At 38.0% G+C, this 13638-nt stretch overlaps 2 protein-coding genes across 2 annotated transcripts in view; one reads left to right on the top strand and one right to left on the bottom strand.

Annotated features, from left to right (window-relative positions):
- LOC309654817 (uncharacterized protein) overlaps nt 1–13638 on the top strand; it is a gene marked incomplete at its 5' end in the record, with an annotated part of 165772 nt that overhangs the window by 68929 nt on the left and 83205 nt on the right. The gene's annotated exons all lie outside the window — the stretch shown is intronic.
- The window catches only part of SPTA1 (spectrin alpha, erythrocytic 1), a 76449-nt gene that overhangs the window by 7380 nt on the left and 55431 nt on the right, over nt 1–13638 (bottom strand). The window contains exons 36-45 of the mRNA XM_082449174.1: nt 13510–13630; nt 12791–12912; nt 12165–12297; nt 11553–11651; nt 10619–10781; nt 9943–10019; nt 6831–7040; nt 4162–4458; nt 3219–3333; nt 1522–1589 (exon numbers count right to left, since the gene is read on the bottom strand). Of these exons, the coding sequence (XP_082305300.1) occupies nt 1522–1589; nt 3219–3333; nt 4162–4458; nt 6831–7040; nt 9943–10019; nt 10619–10781; nt 11553–11651; nt 12165–12297; nt 12791–12912; nt 13510–13630 (1405 nt within the window). The remainder of the gene's footprint in view (nt 1–1521; nt 1590–3218; nt 3334–4161; nt 4459–6830; nt 7041–9942; nt 10020–10618; nt 10782–11552; nt 11652–12164; nt 12298–12790; nt 12913–13509; nt 13631–13638) is intronic.

Genomic DNA, 13638 nt, shown 5'->3' with positions numbered 1-13638 from the left:
TATCTCTTCCCTTTTGCATCTCCCTCCCTCCCACCCTCCCTATCCCACCCCTCTAGGTGGCCACAAAGCACCAAGCTGATCTTCCTGCTCTATGCGGCTGTTTCCCACTAGCTATCTATTTTACGTTTGGTAGTGTATATATGTCCATGCCACTCTCTCACTTTGTCTCAGCTTACCCTTCCCCCTCCCCATATCCTCAAGTCCATTCTCTAGTAGGTCTGTATCTTTATTCCCATCTTGCCCCTAGGTTCTTCTGACCATTTTCTTTCTTTTTTTTTTTTTAGATTCCATATATATGTGTTAGCATACAGTATTTGTTTTTCTCTTTCTGACTTACTTCACTCTGTATGACAGTCTCTAGGTCCATCCACCTCACTACAAATAACTCAGTTTCATTCCTCTTTATGGCTGAGTAATATTCCATTGTATATATGTACCACATCTTCTTTATCCATTCATCTGTTGATGGACACTTGGGTTGCTTCCACGTCCTGGCTATTGTAAATAGAGCTGCAATGAGCATTTTGGTATATGACTCTTGAATTATGGTTTTCTCAGGGTATATGCCCAGTAGTGGGATTGCTGGGTCGTATGGTAGTTCTATTTGTAGTTTTATAAGGAACCTCCATACTGTTCTCCATAGTGGCTGTATCAGTCTACATTCCCACCAACAGTGCAAGAGGGTTCCCTTTTCTCCACACCCTCTCCAGCATTTCTTGTTTGTAGATTTTTTGATGATGGCCATTCTGACTGGTGTGAGATGATATCTCATTGTAGTTTTGATTTGCATTTCTCTAATGATTAATGATGTTGAGCATCCTTTCATGTGTTTGTTGGCAATCTGTATATCTTCTTTGGAGAAATATCTATTTAGGTCTTCTGCCCATTTTTGGATTGGGTTGTTTGTTTTTTTGATATTGAGCTGCATGAGTTGCCTGTATGTTTTGGGGATTAATCCTTTGTCAGTTGCTTCATTTGCAAATATTTTCTCCCATTCTGAGGGTTGTCTTTTCGTCTTGTTTATGGTTTCCTTTGCTGTGCAAAAGCTTTTAAGTTTCATTAGGTCCCATTTGTTTATTTTTGATTTTATTTCCATTTCTCTAGGAGGTGTAGCCCACTGCTTCACTCAATTATTAAGAGATAATCTAGATTCAAATTTATTTTCTTACCACATCAAATAATAACAGAAATTTGTCAATGTTACAAGTTGTAGGCCAGGAACTTTTGCATTTGTTCCCTTACTTAATCATTAGAGTAAGTCTATAATGTAGTTATTATTGACTCCATTGTATAGATACAGAAATTGAAGTTGAGATTTAAGCAAACTGGCATCCATGTCCATGAAGTGGTGGCCAAAGGTTAGAATGCAAATTGTTGGCAGAGTTGACACCAGAGCCTTAGGCTTTTGACTTTTGGGCCAGGGGACTTACCGAAAAGAATCACCAGCTTCCTTTGCATAGTTTTTCTTGCACTTTTTGTAATTCCAGCAATGTTTAGAGCTAATGAATGAACATTACTTACTTTATTTGCTTCCAGCTGGGATTCCAGAGTTCCTGTTTCTTTCAGCAAAGATCTAGTTAAGAACCAGAGGAAAACATTATTTATAATATCAGAGGTCAGTATTTTACACAAACAGACCAACTCAAAACCCCTACACTTCTATAGTTCTTCCAAGTTATATGGCCTTTCTGAAATGAATTTTCACAATGCCAAATTTTCACAAGACCAAACCCTCTCTGTTTATTGGCAACAAATGAAAAGGAAAGTAAGGCTGTCCCAGTTCTTCTCTGCCTACGAGAAAGCTTCCATACTTCCCTCCTAGTTATTATTCTTGGATATATACCTTAACCTAATGTAGGCAAGACTTCACCTAGTGGGGTGTAGGGTCAGAATGATATACACTTTGCTTCTCTTTCTTACCCCACATTTTACTTAGGGACCATCAGATTGAAATGGGATGAAGACGCTTTAGTACTAAGGCCTCCTTAACTAATTATTTCGAATGATACGACAAAACAAACATGATAACATAAAATACTGACCCATCCAGAAAATAATCCCTGGATATGGAGGTCCAGAACAGGAATCAGAAGAGAGAAAAGTGAAATCACATGTTAACATGGTTTACTGAAATGATCTTCTTTCTTCAGATTTATGATACATTCTAAATTCTTTGTACCTCGAAAGTATGAACCTGTTCCACCCACTGTCCCCAAAGTGTCCCCCACACTGAGAAGCTCAGAGCCTTCTGTGCATCTCTTTACTTTAGGATGAAGGGCTCAGGTGTCAGATGATATGCTCAGTGTTGGGCACCTGCTGCCAGGGGAGGAGGGACCAAAACCAGAGGCAGAGGAGGGTGAGCTGTGTATCCTCTGCTTTCTGTCAGATGTTATATTTAGCCATGATACAGAATTTCTTTTTGTTCATTGTCTGATTTATCCTTGTCAATGTGTTTGTAGGAACAGTAGCATGGATTGTCTAAACCAACACTTTAACTCCACAATGCTGACCCACCTGCTGAATACAGTTTACCAACTTTGACCATTTACTCATTTATTATACCTTCTAAGTTTCCTCTTTTCCAGGTCATTTGCCCCAGAAGATGTGACAAATGTTATTCTCATGTATAGAACATTTTGCATTTAATAAAAGCAATTAGTATATATTATCTCACTTGATTCTCTTCACAGTTTTAGTAGTCAAGCAACATAATAATTTCCTATGAAGTATTCACAGTGTACTCTGCTCTGGTTGTGCCAATAAATACATATGTGACCTTGATCAAGTCAAGTTATCTACTGAACTTCTTTCCACATTTGGAAACAGTGGTAATAGGATCAGCTCTGTACACTTTTCAAGGTTGCTCTGAAAGTTGAGATAATGGATCATAGAAATACTTTGTAAAGTACAAGGAGAAGGCAACCATAAGGGACTGTTATTATTTTTAGACTGTAATTATAGGCAAGAGGGAAAAAAAGTGAGAGTATCAAGGAGAGAATACACAATGGGCAACGAGATGAAATTCTCATTTCTCAATTTTGCAATGATTGATTTAGAGTACAGTCGATTCCAAATACAAAGCACAGACAGGATATGGTGATTTTAGGACAGCATAAATACTGTAAGAGTTCCCCTTCCTTCCCATAGTTATGTATTTCATCCCTATAATAAATGGAAAGTATAGCATAGGGATCATGAGTTTGGGGGTATCACAGCACACCTGGTCTGCACGATCCAATCAAGGAAGGCACTGGCATTCTGTTCAAATTCTTGGCACATCTCAAAGTTCTTGACCTGTCTTGCCTCTTCCTTTTCCAGCTCCTGCTCTCTTTCCTAAAACCCCAAATCACAGATAGTAATGTGCACATTGCAAACCTTTCTTTGCAATAAAATAACTGTTTCTGAGGCTCACCTGCACATTTTCCTTCTTCCAAATCTCACCTATCTTCCAATACTATTGCCTGTGTGCTCACTTTTCTTCCAGCCCACATCTTCTCATCTCAGAAATGTGAAAGAAGCTTATGCAACTTCCCATAACTACTTACAGGTGTTACCAAGCCCAGTAACAAATAAACTAGTAACAAAAGCAAATCTTTCCTCAACTCAATTTTTTTCCAGTTGAAATTTCATTTAAATGAACATAAAAGTAGCCTTAAAGGAAAAGCTAATGAGTTGCCAAATGAAACTGGTGATTTTATAGTGAAATTTTTCTTTGTAAAATTTTAAAATACTTTCCATAGCTTCCGTAATGAGCATTACTATAGACAGACAAAAATTAAACACAAACACATTAAAAAGGCACTTTTGGAGATGTGTATAAAATAGAGAATGCCTTGGAGTATATACACTGTAAAGATATATACAAGCCTCATGGACTTCTCATAACCTATTTTTAGAGCCATCTTCTGGAGCTCGTGCTTGCTTCCTTGAATCACCACTCAACACCCAGATGCTTGAGACTCTAACCTATAGGGCATAGGGCTATGCCTGTTGTGAACATATTTCCAAATTTTTTCTTAGATTGTCTCAGTGCATGACTGCTGTCCCAATATAATTATTAATAGTGTTCCTTTCTTTCTCAAAAGTCCCCAAACTTGGATAATATATCAAGTGAGCATGCTCACTATAGCTAGAGGAACTCTCTGCTCTGCCCCAACCTACCTTGATGATGTCAGATAGGTGATTCCAGATCCTTTCCAGCACCTCCACTGTTAACCAGGTATAGGGGCTAGAGGACACATTTAAGGCCTTAATCTGCTGGTCTAGCTCTAGCAAGTAGTTGAAGTCTCCTTGGGCCCTTGCCAAGGAGGCCAAAAAGCCCTCATGGTCCTTCTGCAGCCGCCGAATTGCATCCAGTGAGACACAGCGCACAGGCTCTGACAGATCCTCCTCAGCATTCTCACACCAGTTGTTGAAAGCTGAAGCCTTGTGTGCAAATTCCATGAATAGATCCTCGGCCTATAGAGGGAAAAAAAAAAGACACCTCCATCTTTTCTGATAAAGCTCGTTAGCAGAAAAGAAGACTGAGGATAATAAAAATGACGGTCTTCAAGTATTTTCAGGGCCAACACTCTAAGAGGGCAGAATTAAAACCAATGGAGACCATGTGATCAGATGGATGGACATGCAAGTTCAAGGTACAAGCCCTGATCCTAGCATTTTCTCTTTTTCTTCCAACACTTACAAATGAAGTTGGATGACTTCTAGGATTATATTAGCTATAAGATTCCAAAAGTGGCGAGGGTAGATTTCAATGATAAGATTTCATGATTTCTTGTTCTGACGTCTGTGTTCCAAGTCTACTTGGTACATAGTAAACATGCACAAATAAATGTTAAATGAATGAATGGATAATTGATTGAATAAAAAATATAATTTGTGGGATAAGCATTTCTTCTTTCTCTCCTCTGATCTTCTGCAGAACACACTTCTTTGATGTCTGTTTGCATATAATGAGTTCTCATCCTACCTTCCTTCTAAACCTTGTTCAGGGCTCATCTCATGCCTGAATCCCCCGCTTAAACCCATTACCTACCCTCTAACCTGTATCCTTATCCATGCAATACTCTTTGGAGTTATTCATATGCTCTGAATGACTTTGAATTTCTAAATGAGAGAAATAGCATGGATTGTCCCAAACAGTAGGTAATAGAAACGTTTTAGATTTAAAATACATCACATAGGGACTTCCCTGTTGGCTCGGTGGTTAAGAATCTCCCTGTCAATGCAGGGGACACGGGTTTGAGCCCTGGTCCGGGAAGATCCCATGTGCTGCAGAGCAACTAAGCCCATGTGCCACAACTACTGAGCCTGCACTCTAGAGCCTGTGAGCCACAACCACTGAAGCCCATGCACCTAGAACCCGTGCTCCACAACAAGAGAAGCCACCGCAATGAGAAACTCGTGCACCGCAACAAAGAGTAGCCCCCACTCGCCGCAACTAGAGAAAGCCCGCGTGCAGCAACGAAGACCCAACGCAGCCAAAAATAAATAAATAAATAAATTTATAGCAAAAAAATGAAATAAAATACATCATATAGTTTGGGTCAGCAGATTGTACTTTCAAAGAGATTTATGTTATACAGATATGAAAATCAGTTTTCATCTCCAAACATAGGAGTTAAAGAGGAGAAAATTGACCCAAATGGAAGGAGATTACAAAGGTATTACACCATTACACCTTCTCTGTATTCATTTCAGCAATCTATACACTAAAATAGACTAAACACAGAGAAAACTAATATTGCCCCTACCCAAGAAGGACATGAAAACCTATAAATAATGCCGTATTATTTTCATAATATTATGTATCAACTGAAGATTTTACAAAGATTTTAAAATCATAAAATAAAATAACAAAACTCTTTGCAGTTTGAAAATTAAGTAAAATAGAATCAGAACGTGAAGTATCTTCTTATGTAGAATGTGTGTATGTACATATATGTGTCTGTGTGTGTATATATAGATATGGATATGCAGTTGCCCATTAATTGCTTTAAATTTTCACTTAAGATTAATTTCTGTAGGTTCCATGTCCTTCAATAGAGTAGAAATTAGTTAAGGGTCTGATTTTTTATTTGTGTGTTTTCTGATTCCTGTAACTCCCTACCTTAACTTGTTGCCAAGTACAATACTTCTTATGGTCTAGAAATACTCAGTAATTTCACTGATCATCTTGACTTCCTTTTACTATTAATATTTTTATCATCAACATCCAATACCTTAGCAGCCACCACTAGAAAGAACATTTTAGTAACTTATATCCATATAGAACATGGTAGTTTATATTGCATTTTCAGATTTATTATCTCTTTTAATAGTAATAACATAGAACCAGATATGATGGTGATATTACCCTATTTTATAGATAAAGAAATCAAGGTTCAGAAATGTTAAGTGACACATGCAAGGTCTCCCAGCTAGGAAAGATGAGAACATAAGTTATACTTGTCTAATATTCCTTTTATATGAGTTAGAAAAAAAAGACAAGGACAACTTTGACTCCTACATGCCAGTATTAGTTCTTCCATACAGTAAGATGTTCTATCGCTTGTCTCACCTACCTGTTTCCATTATATGTACCTGGCTTCCATCATAAGTCAGCTGGATAACTGATAAGTCAGTCAAAAAAATACTCCCTATCAATCTAAAAAAATGAATTGCTTCTTGCTCATAAGAATGTTGTCCTGATTCTTTGCAATGTACTCACTTAAATGTCTATAGTGTTCAAACACGGTTTCCAGTATCTATTTCTGGATTTCATGGCTAAGGTACAGATAATCTAGGACTGATGGTGGTTCATCATTTTTTTTTTTTTTTTTTTTTTTTACCTTCTGTAGGGGCAGCTGTTTTTCCAGCAATTCCTGTCTGTGGGCTTCAGAAGCTTCCAGCAGCTGTTCCCAGAGCCTCAGCAGGGCAGCATGGCGCTCCTTAATGGCTTCGGTCTGGCTGTGCTCAGCAGCCACCAGTTGGTCCTTCAGGTCAGTTATCTCAGACAGTCTCTCTTGCTGGAAGCTCTGCAGACTGGCATGCAGTGTGTCCTGAGAAAGACCCATAGAGAAGCTGTGAACAGAAAAATAATGCAGATTCCAAGGGGTCATTCATACCTGGGTTCCACCAGATTGGACCTACACAAGAGTTTAGAGTGATGCCCAAGGAAAAGGAAATAGGACTTAGAGACTTTCGTAAACATTTGGGATTGGAATTATAGTTAAATTCCAGTGTTTTAAAATTGGATTTTAGATTAGGTACAAAATTAATATTAAGGGAGTATTGGAGCATGATGTGATATTCCAAATTTTTCCAAATCAAAACTAAATCCTTCTTAAGGCTCACATTCTAAGACTCTTTTATATCACTTATTAGATTTGACATTCTAATTAGCAGTAGTGCACTACTAGAAATCGTGGAAGTATGCAAACTAATAAAAGACCTTATACAGGTGCCAGTTATACAAATGATTGTGTGTGTGTGCGTGTGTGTGTGCAAATGATATCAGTATCACAAAATTCAGGATGTTCCACTTCCAGCTTTAACAGGGTGGTATGTATTTGACCAACTCTCCCTTTGAGAACAACTTTTAATGCTGGATAAAAGTACAAAAAATCAGCTGTTTGAAAGGGATCAGAATGCAACTCAGGTAGCTATAACTTGAGGGATCAAAATTCCAGGGAGAAGGAAATAGTAGCAAACTAAGAGTAATACTCTCTATCACTTTTCCCTTTGAAGTATAAGCTGTACAGGGTGAGGTAGTGGAGGAAGCAGATGCTCAGATCTTTTGATCATCGCATGGAACTAAAGGAACAAAAATTGGAGTTCTGGGAAACTGGGTCATCCACGGTTTGAGGAAATCATGAAAAGGGAGCTGCAGAAAAGGAGGCTCAATAATCTCCCTGTATGTCCCCCTCAGGATATTTATAGATTCCTAAACACAAGTCCTAGAAGTCAAGCAGAAAACAGTAACTAAGAATGTAAAATCTAAAGAATCTAAAGTCTAAAGAATCTAAAATCTCAGAGTTTTCTGCAGTCACACAGTGCTGAGATCAGGACACATCAAGTAGGAGCAGACTTAGTGAAAGAGGTTTAGTTGAAACCTCTAAAGGCCCTAGGTTTAAGAGCAAACTGAAAAAGGCTAGTCCTCAGGAAAACTGAAATCGCATCTTGAATCATTACTGAAAAAAGTGGGGTTGCATAGGGGATAGGGTAGGGGAGGTGTTAAATTATAGCTTTAAATAAAACTCATGAATTAATTACTTTAAATGTAAATGGATTCACTACTCCATTAAAATCATCAATAGATAATTAATCAATACTCATCTATATGATATTTATAAAAGACACATCTAAGACATACAGACACTCTGCACTTCTATGTTCATTGCAACATTATTCACAGTAACCAAGATACGGAAGCAAACTAAGTGCCCATCAACAGAACAATAGATAAAGAAGATATGTGATATACATATATGGAATATTATTCAGTCACGAGGAAGAAGGAAATCTTGCTGTTTGCAACAAATTGGATGAAACTTGAGGGCATTATGCTAAGTGAAATAAGTGTCAGAGGGAAAGACAAATACTGTATAATGTTGCTTACATGTAGAATCTAAAAAAGCCAAACTTAGAGAAACAGCCAAACTTAGAGTACATTGGTGGTTGCCAGGGGCTGGGAGGTGAGGGAAATGGGGAGAAATTGGTCAAAGGGAACAAACTTCCATTTATAAGATTAACAAGTGCTGGAGAGCTAATGCATAGCATGGTTATTATACCTAATATTTCTGTATTATGTACTTTAAAGTTGCTAAGAGAATAGATCTTAAATGTTCTCACCTTAAAAAAGAAATGGTAATTATGTCACAGGATGAAGGTGTTAGCTAATGCTATAGTGGTAACCATTTTGCAATTTATAAATGTACCAAATCAACAACAAAAACAAGAACTATAAAGGCATAAAAATATTTTTTAAAGGGTTGGAAATAGATATACATTGCAAACAGTAAACAAAAGAAAATTGGTATAGTATACTAATATATGAAAAAAATTTTAAGAAGTATTAAAAAAAAAGTGTCATTGGAGAGAAAGAGAAACTTTTCATAATTAAAAGAATCAATTCATCAAGATTATTTCATAATTCTAAATGTCAACACAACTTTTAACCTAGCTTTAAAATATATAAAAATAAAATATTTAAACAACATAAGTAACAAAATCTGATAGGTAATATAAATTATTGCAAAATACACATTCTTTTCAATTGTACAAAGACTATTCACTAAAAGAGACCATTTGTTGGATATAGACCTCCTAAAATAATATAGATTGTATTTTTAAAGTACAGTTAAATAAAACAGATATAAATGTCAAAAAAGATAATTAGAAAATTCCCAAATATTTGGAAATTAAGCAATAAATGACAGAATAACCAATGGGTCAAAAAAGAAATTAAGTTAGAAATAACAGAACATTTTTAATTGAATGATAACAAAAATAGCATATGAAATTTGTGAGATGCAGCTAAGGGTTTACTTAGAGGAAAATGTATATCCTCAAATCAATATATTAGAAAAGAAGAATGGTTAAGTATTTAACAACCTCAATATCTATCTTAAAATTTAAAAAAAATCAAGTAATATCAAAGGAAGTGAAAAAATAATAAAGATATAAAAAGATATTAATGGACTATAGTACAAAGATACAACAGAGAAAAATTATATAGCCGAAAGTTGGTTCTCTAATAAAAATGAACACCTACTGGCAAGACTGATGAGAGAGAGAAAACTAGCAAATTATCTCTATCACGAAGGAAAGGGGAACAATATTACAGGTCCTACAGACAGTAAAACCACAAATTTAGGAATGAAATAATCCTCTGTGAAGCTTCTGTGTGATGTGGGTCTTGGACTTCATGGGCATCTATCAACAAGGCAACCCTGCTCTCACCTGCTTTGCCAGGAGAGTGAGGAAGGCAGCGAGGTCTGCGCCATTGCCATTGGTCTTCAGGCTTGTTTCTTTCTCAGCTGAAGAGCAAAGATAATTAATAAGAAGGGAAATAGAGTTGGTCTTGTATCAGCCTTGGTAAGGAGAAAAGGAATATTTACTATAGGCCACAAGAGAGCCTCCTGACTCTCAAAACAGATGATTCATTGGGATATGGGGGGTGTAGGGTCCAGTGAATTGTTTTTCTAGACTTATGCAGGATAAAACTGACTGAAACAGAGCTGGAGCCAAGAGGACTTCTGAATGTTTCATAAGGAAAACTGCAGACTAGACATAAATTATAAGTAAATCAAGCACACAGTTTATTGCCTAGAATGTTTTGCCATGGCCCTATCTTGCTGAATATCACATGTGAAATCACCAGTTTCCAAAAAAGATGTTCTCTGGAATTATAGTACTTAGTTATCCCCTCAGCATGTGTCTCTGTGTGTTTGTGTGTGTGTGGGCATGTGTGTGTTTGCACATGTGTGAGTGTAATTGTAATTGTGTCCAGACGGAATAGGAGTAATGAAGGGAGCATCTTTCTTCCCATGGTAAGCAACAGAGCCCCAGGATCCATTCTATAAATGGAATTGTCAGCATTTCTCAAACCTAAGACTCTGGCCCTCACATGTCGTACCTATCCAGGCCTCAACCACATCAGCCTTCCAGATGAACTGCTGAAAGTCATAATCATCTTCCAGTTGTAACTTCCAAGCAGCCATTGCCTTGGCCAGAGAAGGGGCCTTCTCTTTTAGAGCCTCTATCTTGGTAGAAATCTTCTCTTTATGCTGACTTTCCTCCTGTAACACCAAGGTCGAAAGGAGGAGAGACAGGTATACTGATGAGTGTCCAGGGACAGAAATGTGAATTCTTTAGTACTATTAAAAAGCTCTCATCTCTCCCATTCCAAATATATAGCTACTCTCTTCTAGATCTAGTGAAATTATTCTATTATTCACCTATAATAGAATAATATCTATTCCACCCAGATGATTATTTCTACCCCAGCATTTGGACAATCTTCTCATGTTTGTCCATATAAGTGTGATCTTCTTAGTTGGCATAAGCATCTCGAAGGTACAGAGTCATCTTTGTTTAGGATTCTTTTGTATTGTTTAGGATTCAGCATTTAGATCACTGAGCCTCCGTTAAAACAGGCAGTTAAACAAAACAATAGTTCTCAAATTACAAAGAGGTTTCAGTGGGGTCCTCATCTCTACAGGCATGCAAAGAAATTTCTTCACATTCTTACAGTACTCTATGACCAAAGCAAGTCACGTATAAGATATTTTTAAAGGCCATATTCTGCAGAGGATAAGAGTAAGAGTGTCAACAAATGATTTTTTTAAAACTCTAAAAAGTGTACCTATAAGAACTTGAAAAAAAACTTCCAGAAAACAGAAATTGAATAAATAATTATTTACTGAAACAATAACAACAATAACAAAAAAGCAGCTTAGAAGAGATTATCAAAGTTCTATGTATGATTTTAGCACTGCTCATGATTCTACATTTGGGCCAATCCCTTTTTGAAAATCCTTTTTTGACCCAGAACCCCTAGCGCAGCTCACCTTGCTCAGGATGTCTTCTCCTTGAGCACACACATTTTGCACTCGGATCTCATGGACAGCGAAGTCATTCTCCAAAGCTTCGAGTTTCTTTAACAAGCTCTGTGTAAATGAGTCAGTGAGAATCAAAACTTCCAATACTAGACAATCTATCCCACTCACATTCTGATTCCCTTTGATGCCATTCACCAGGGATGATTCAACTAAATTGGCAGACTAGATGAGTGTCCACTTACTCCTGCATAGCTCCACTAAATTCCTCTCCCCAAACTCTTCACTTGCCAGAAAGGCAATCTTACTGGAAAAAGAGCCAAAGGAATACAAGTGACATTGTTTCTAACTTACCATGTGACCTTAGACTTTTCTGGATTTGGGAATGAGTGTTGATCAAGGTAATACATAAGGATTTCTCCACATTGAAATTTACATAATTCTAGGAAACATTCCATCTAGCAGAAAAATATTAAGTATCAAGAACATCGTATACTAAGAACTGACCTGAAATTTTTCTTCCACCAGAAGAAAGATTCTAATTTTACAGGTGAAAATGTTGACTACTTAAGAAAAGATTCAAATTGAAGAGAAGAAAATTGATCCATTCAGCCTGTTACTCACCTGAGTAGCAGCCAAAGTGTCTCCAGAATCCCCTCGGGTAACCATAGCTTCCTTTTCACTGATCCAAGCTTCCTCCTCCTCAGCATTCTCCATGAATTCCAAGTATTCTAGGGACTCTCCCAACCGAATCCCTCTGTAAGAGGAAAGTAAATCCCAAAAGATAAGAAAAAAACTAGTAAGCAGTGGGAATGTAGCAGAGTGGAACTATTTTGTAAGATTTTAATTGGCTATAGGACTATATGGTTATAAGGGAGAAAAATATTCCATCATTCTTTTATTACTAAGCACTGCGTGTAATGTTAAGACTGGGGAGATGTATAAAGTAAAACGGGGATGTGAGGGACAATGTGGTATGAAGGATAACACGTGTAGGGTGACAATGATAAAAGACAGCTGCAAGTAAGCACAAGAGTAGAGGTATATTCAGAACACAGAGGCAGTGTCATTTCTGCCTGGGGTACATGGGGAAAGCTTCATGGAAGACTTGACATTTGAGCAGGCACTTAGAAATTAGACAGAGATTGGTAGCTGGGGAGAAATGCTGAGCAAGCACTCAAGTATCTTCTCAATACCAACCCAATACCTGCAATCCAAGAAGAGAATTGGGCCTCATAGCCCCAACTCACCGAGCCTTGGTCAACTCTTTGAGCTGGTTCCAGTGTTGAACAAACTGATCCAGCCTCTCCCGGATCTCCTCTCGCCCCACGGCAGCCTTGTCTCCCAGCCTCTCCGCCATATCCAGCACATTCTGAAGAACACACCCCCTCCATGTCACGTTACCCCACAACCTCTCCCCATTTATCCACAGTTTCCTGGCAAAGTATCTAGCCCTTCACACCCTCTGGCTCATTTACAAACTGGAGGTACTCGAGGTGGTCCTGACAATCCTGGGAGAATGAAGAAAGCTGCCTTAAGATCTAGCAAGCTAAACTTCACCAAGTATTCCAACAAATACCTTGATGTTTGAATGAGGCTACTTTCCAGGATCTGCTTTATGCATTATTCGTGGTCACAGGGTGACCCTGCTGCCAAGCCAAGACTCAAGGTTGCCCTCTTCATACAGCTCAGCTCAGGTACAGCTTTTCCAGATGTCCCAACCTGTAACCTAATTGTCAGCAATTGTGCCCTGGACTAAAAGTGCTCCTTCCACGGAAGAGCATGAGTTTCCATGCAGATTCTTCTATTCATGGGAGACAAAATGTGGAGGAGGACACTTGTGAACTCTACAACTAACTCTCTGTGTGACCTTGGCATGCCACCTTCACGTTTTGTAACCTCAACCTATTTATCCATAACATGGACTACTATTAGATTATCCCAGTCTTTTCAGGTTTCATATTCCTACCTGGATGGTGGGTTCATGTGCCACTAACTCCCCTTCTAGGCGTTTGTGCTTCTTCAGTAAGTTCTGAACCCCCTGCAGATCCCTCCCGTAATCCTGGGATCGCACTCGTACCAACTTCTCCCTAAGACC

Source organism: Balaenoptera physalus, assembly GCF_965194825.1.
Source record: "Balaenoptera physalus genome assembly, chromosome: 1".
In the NCBI taxonomy this organism is placed as follows: Eukaryota; Metazoa; Chordata; class Mammalia; order Artiodactyla; family Balaenopteridae; genus Balaenoptera; species Balaenoptera physalus.
The sequence above is the reverse complement of the archived record's forward strand: the minus strand, read 5'-3'. Positions and strand labels throughout refer to the sequence as shown.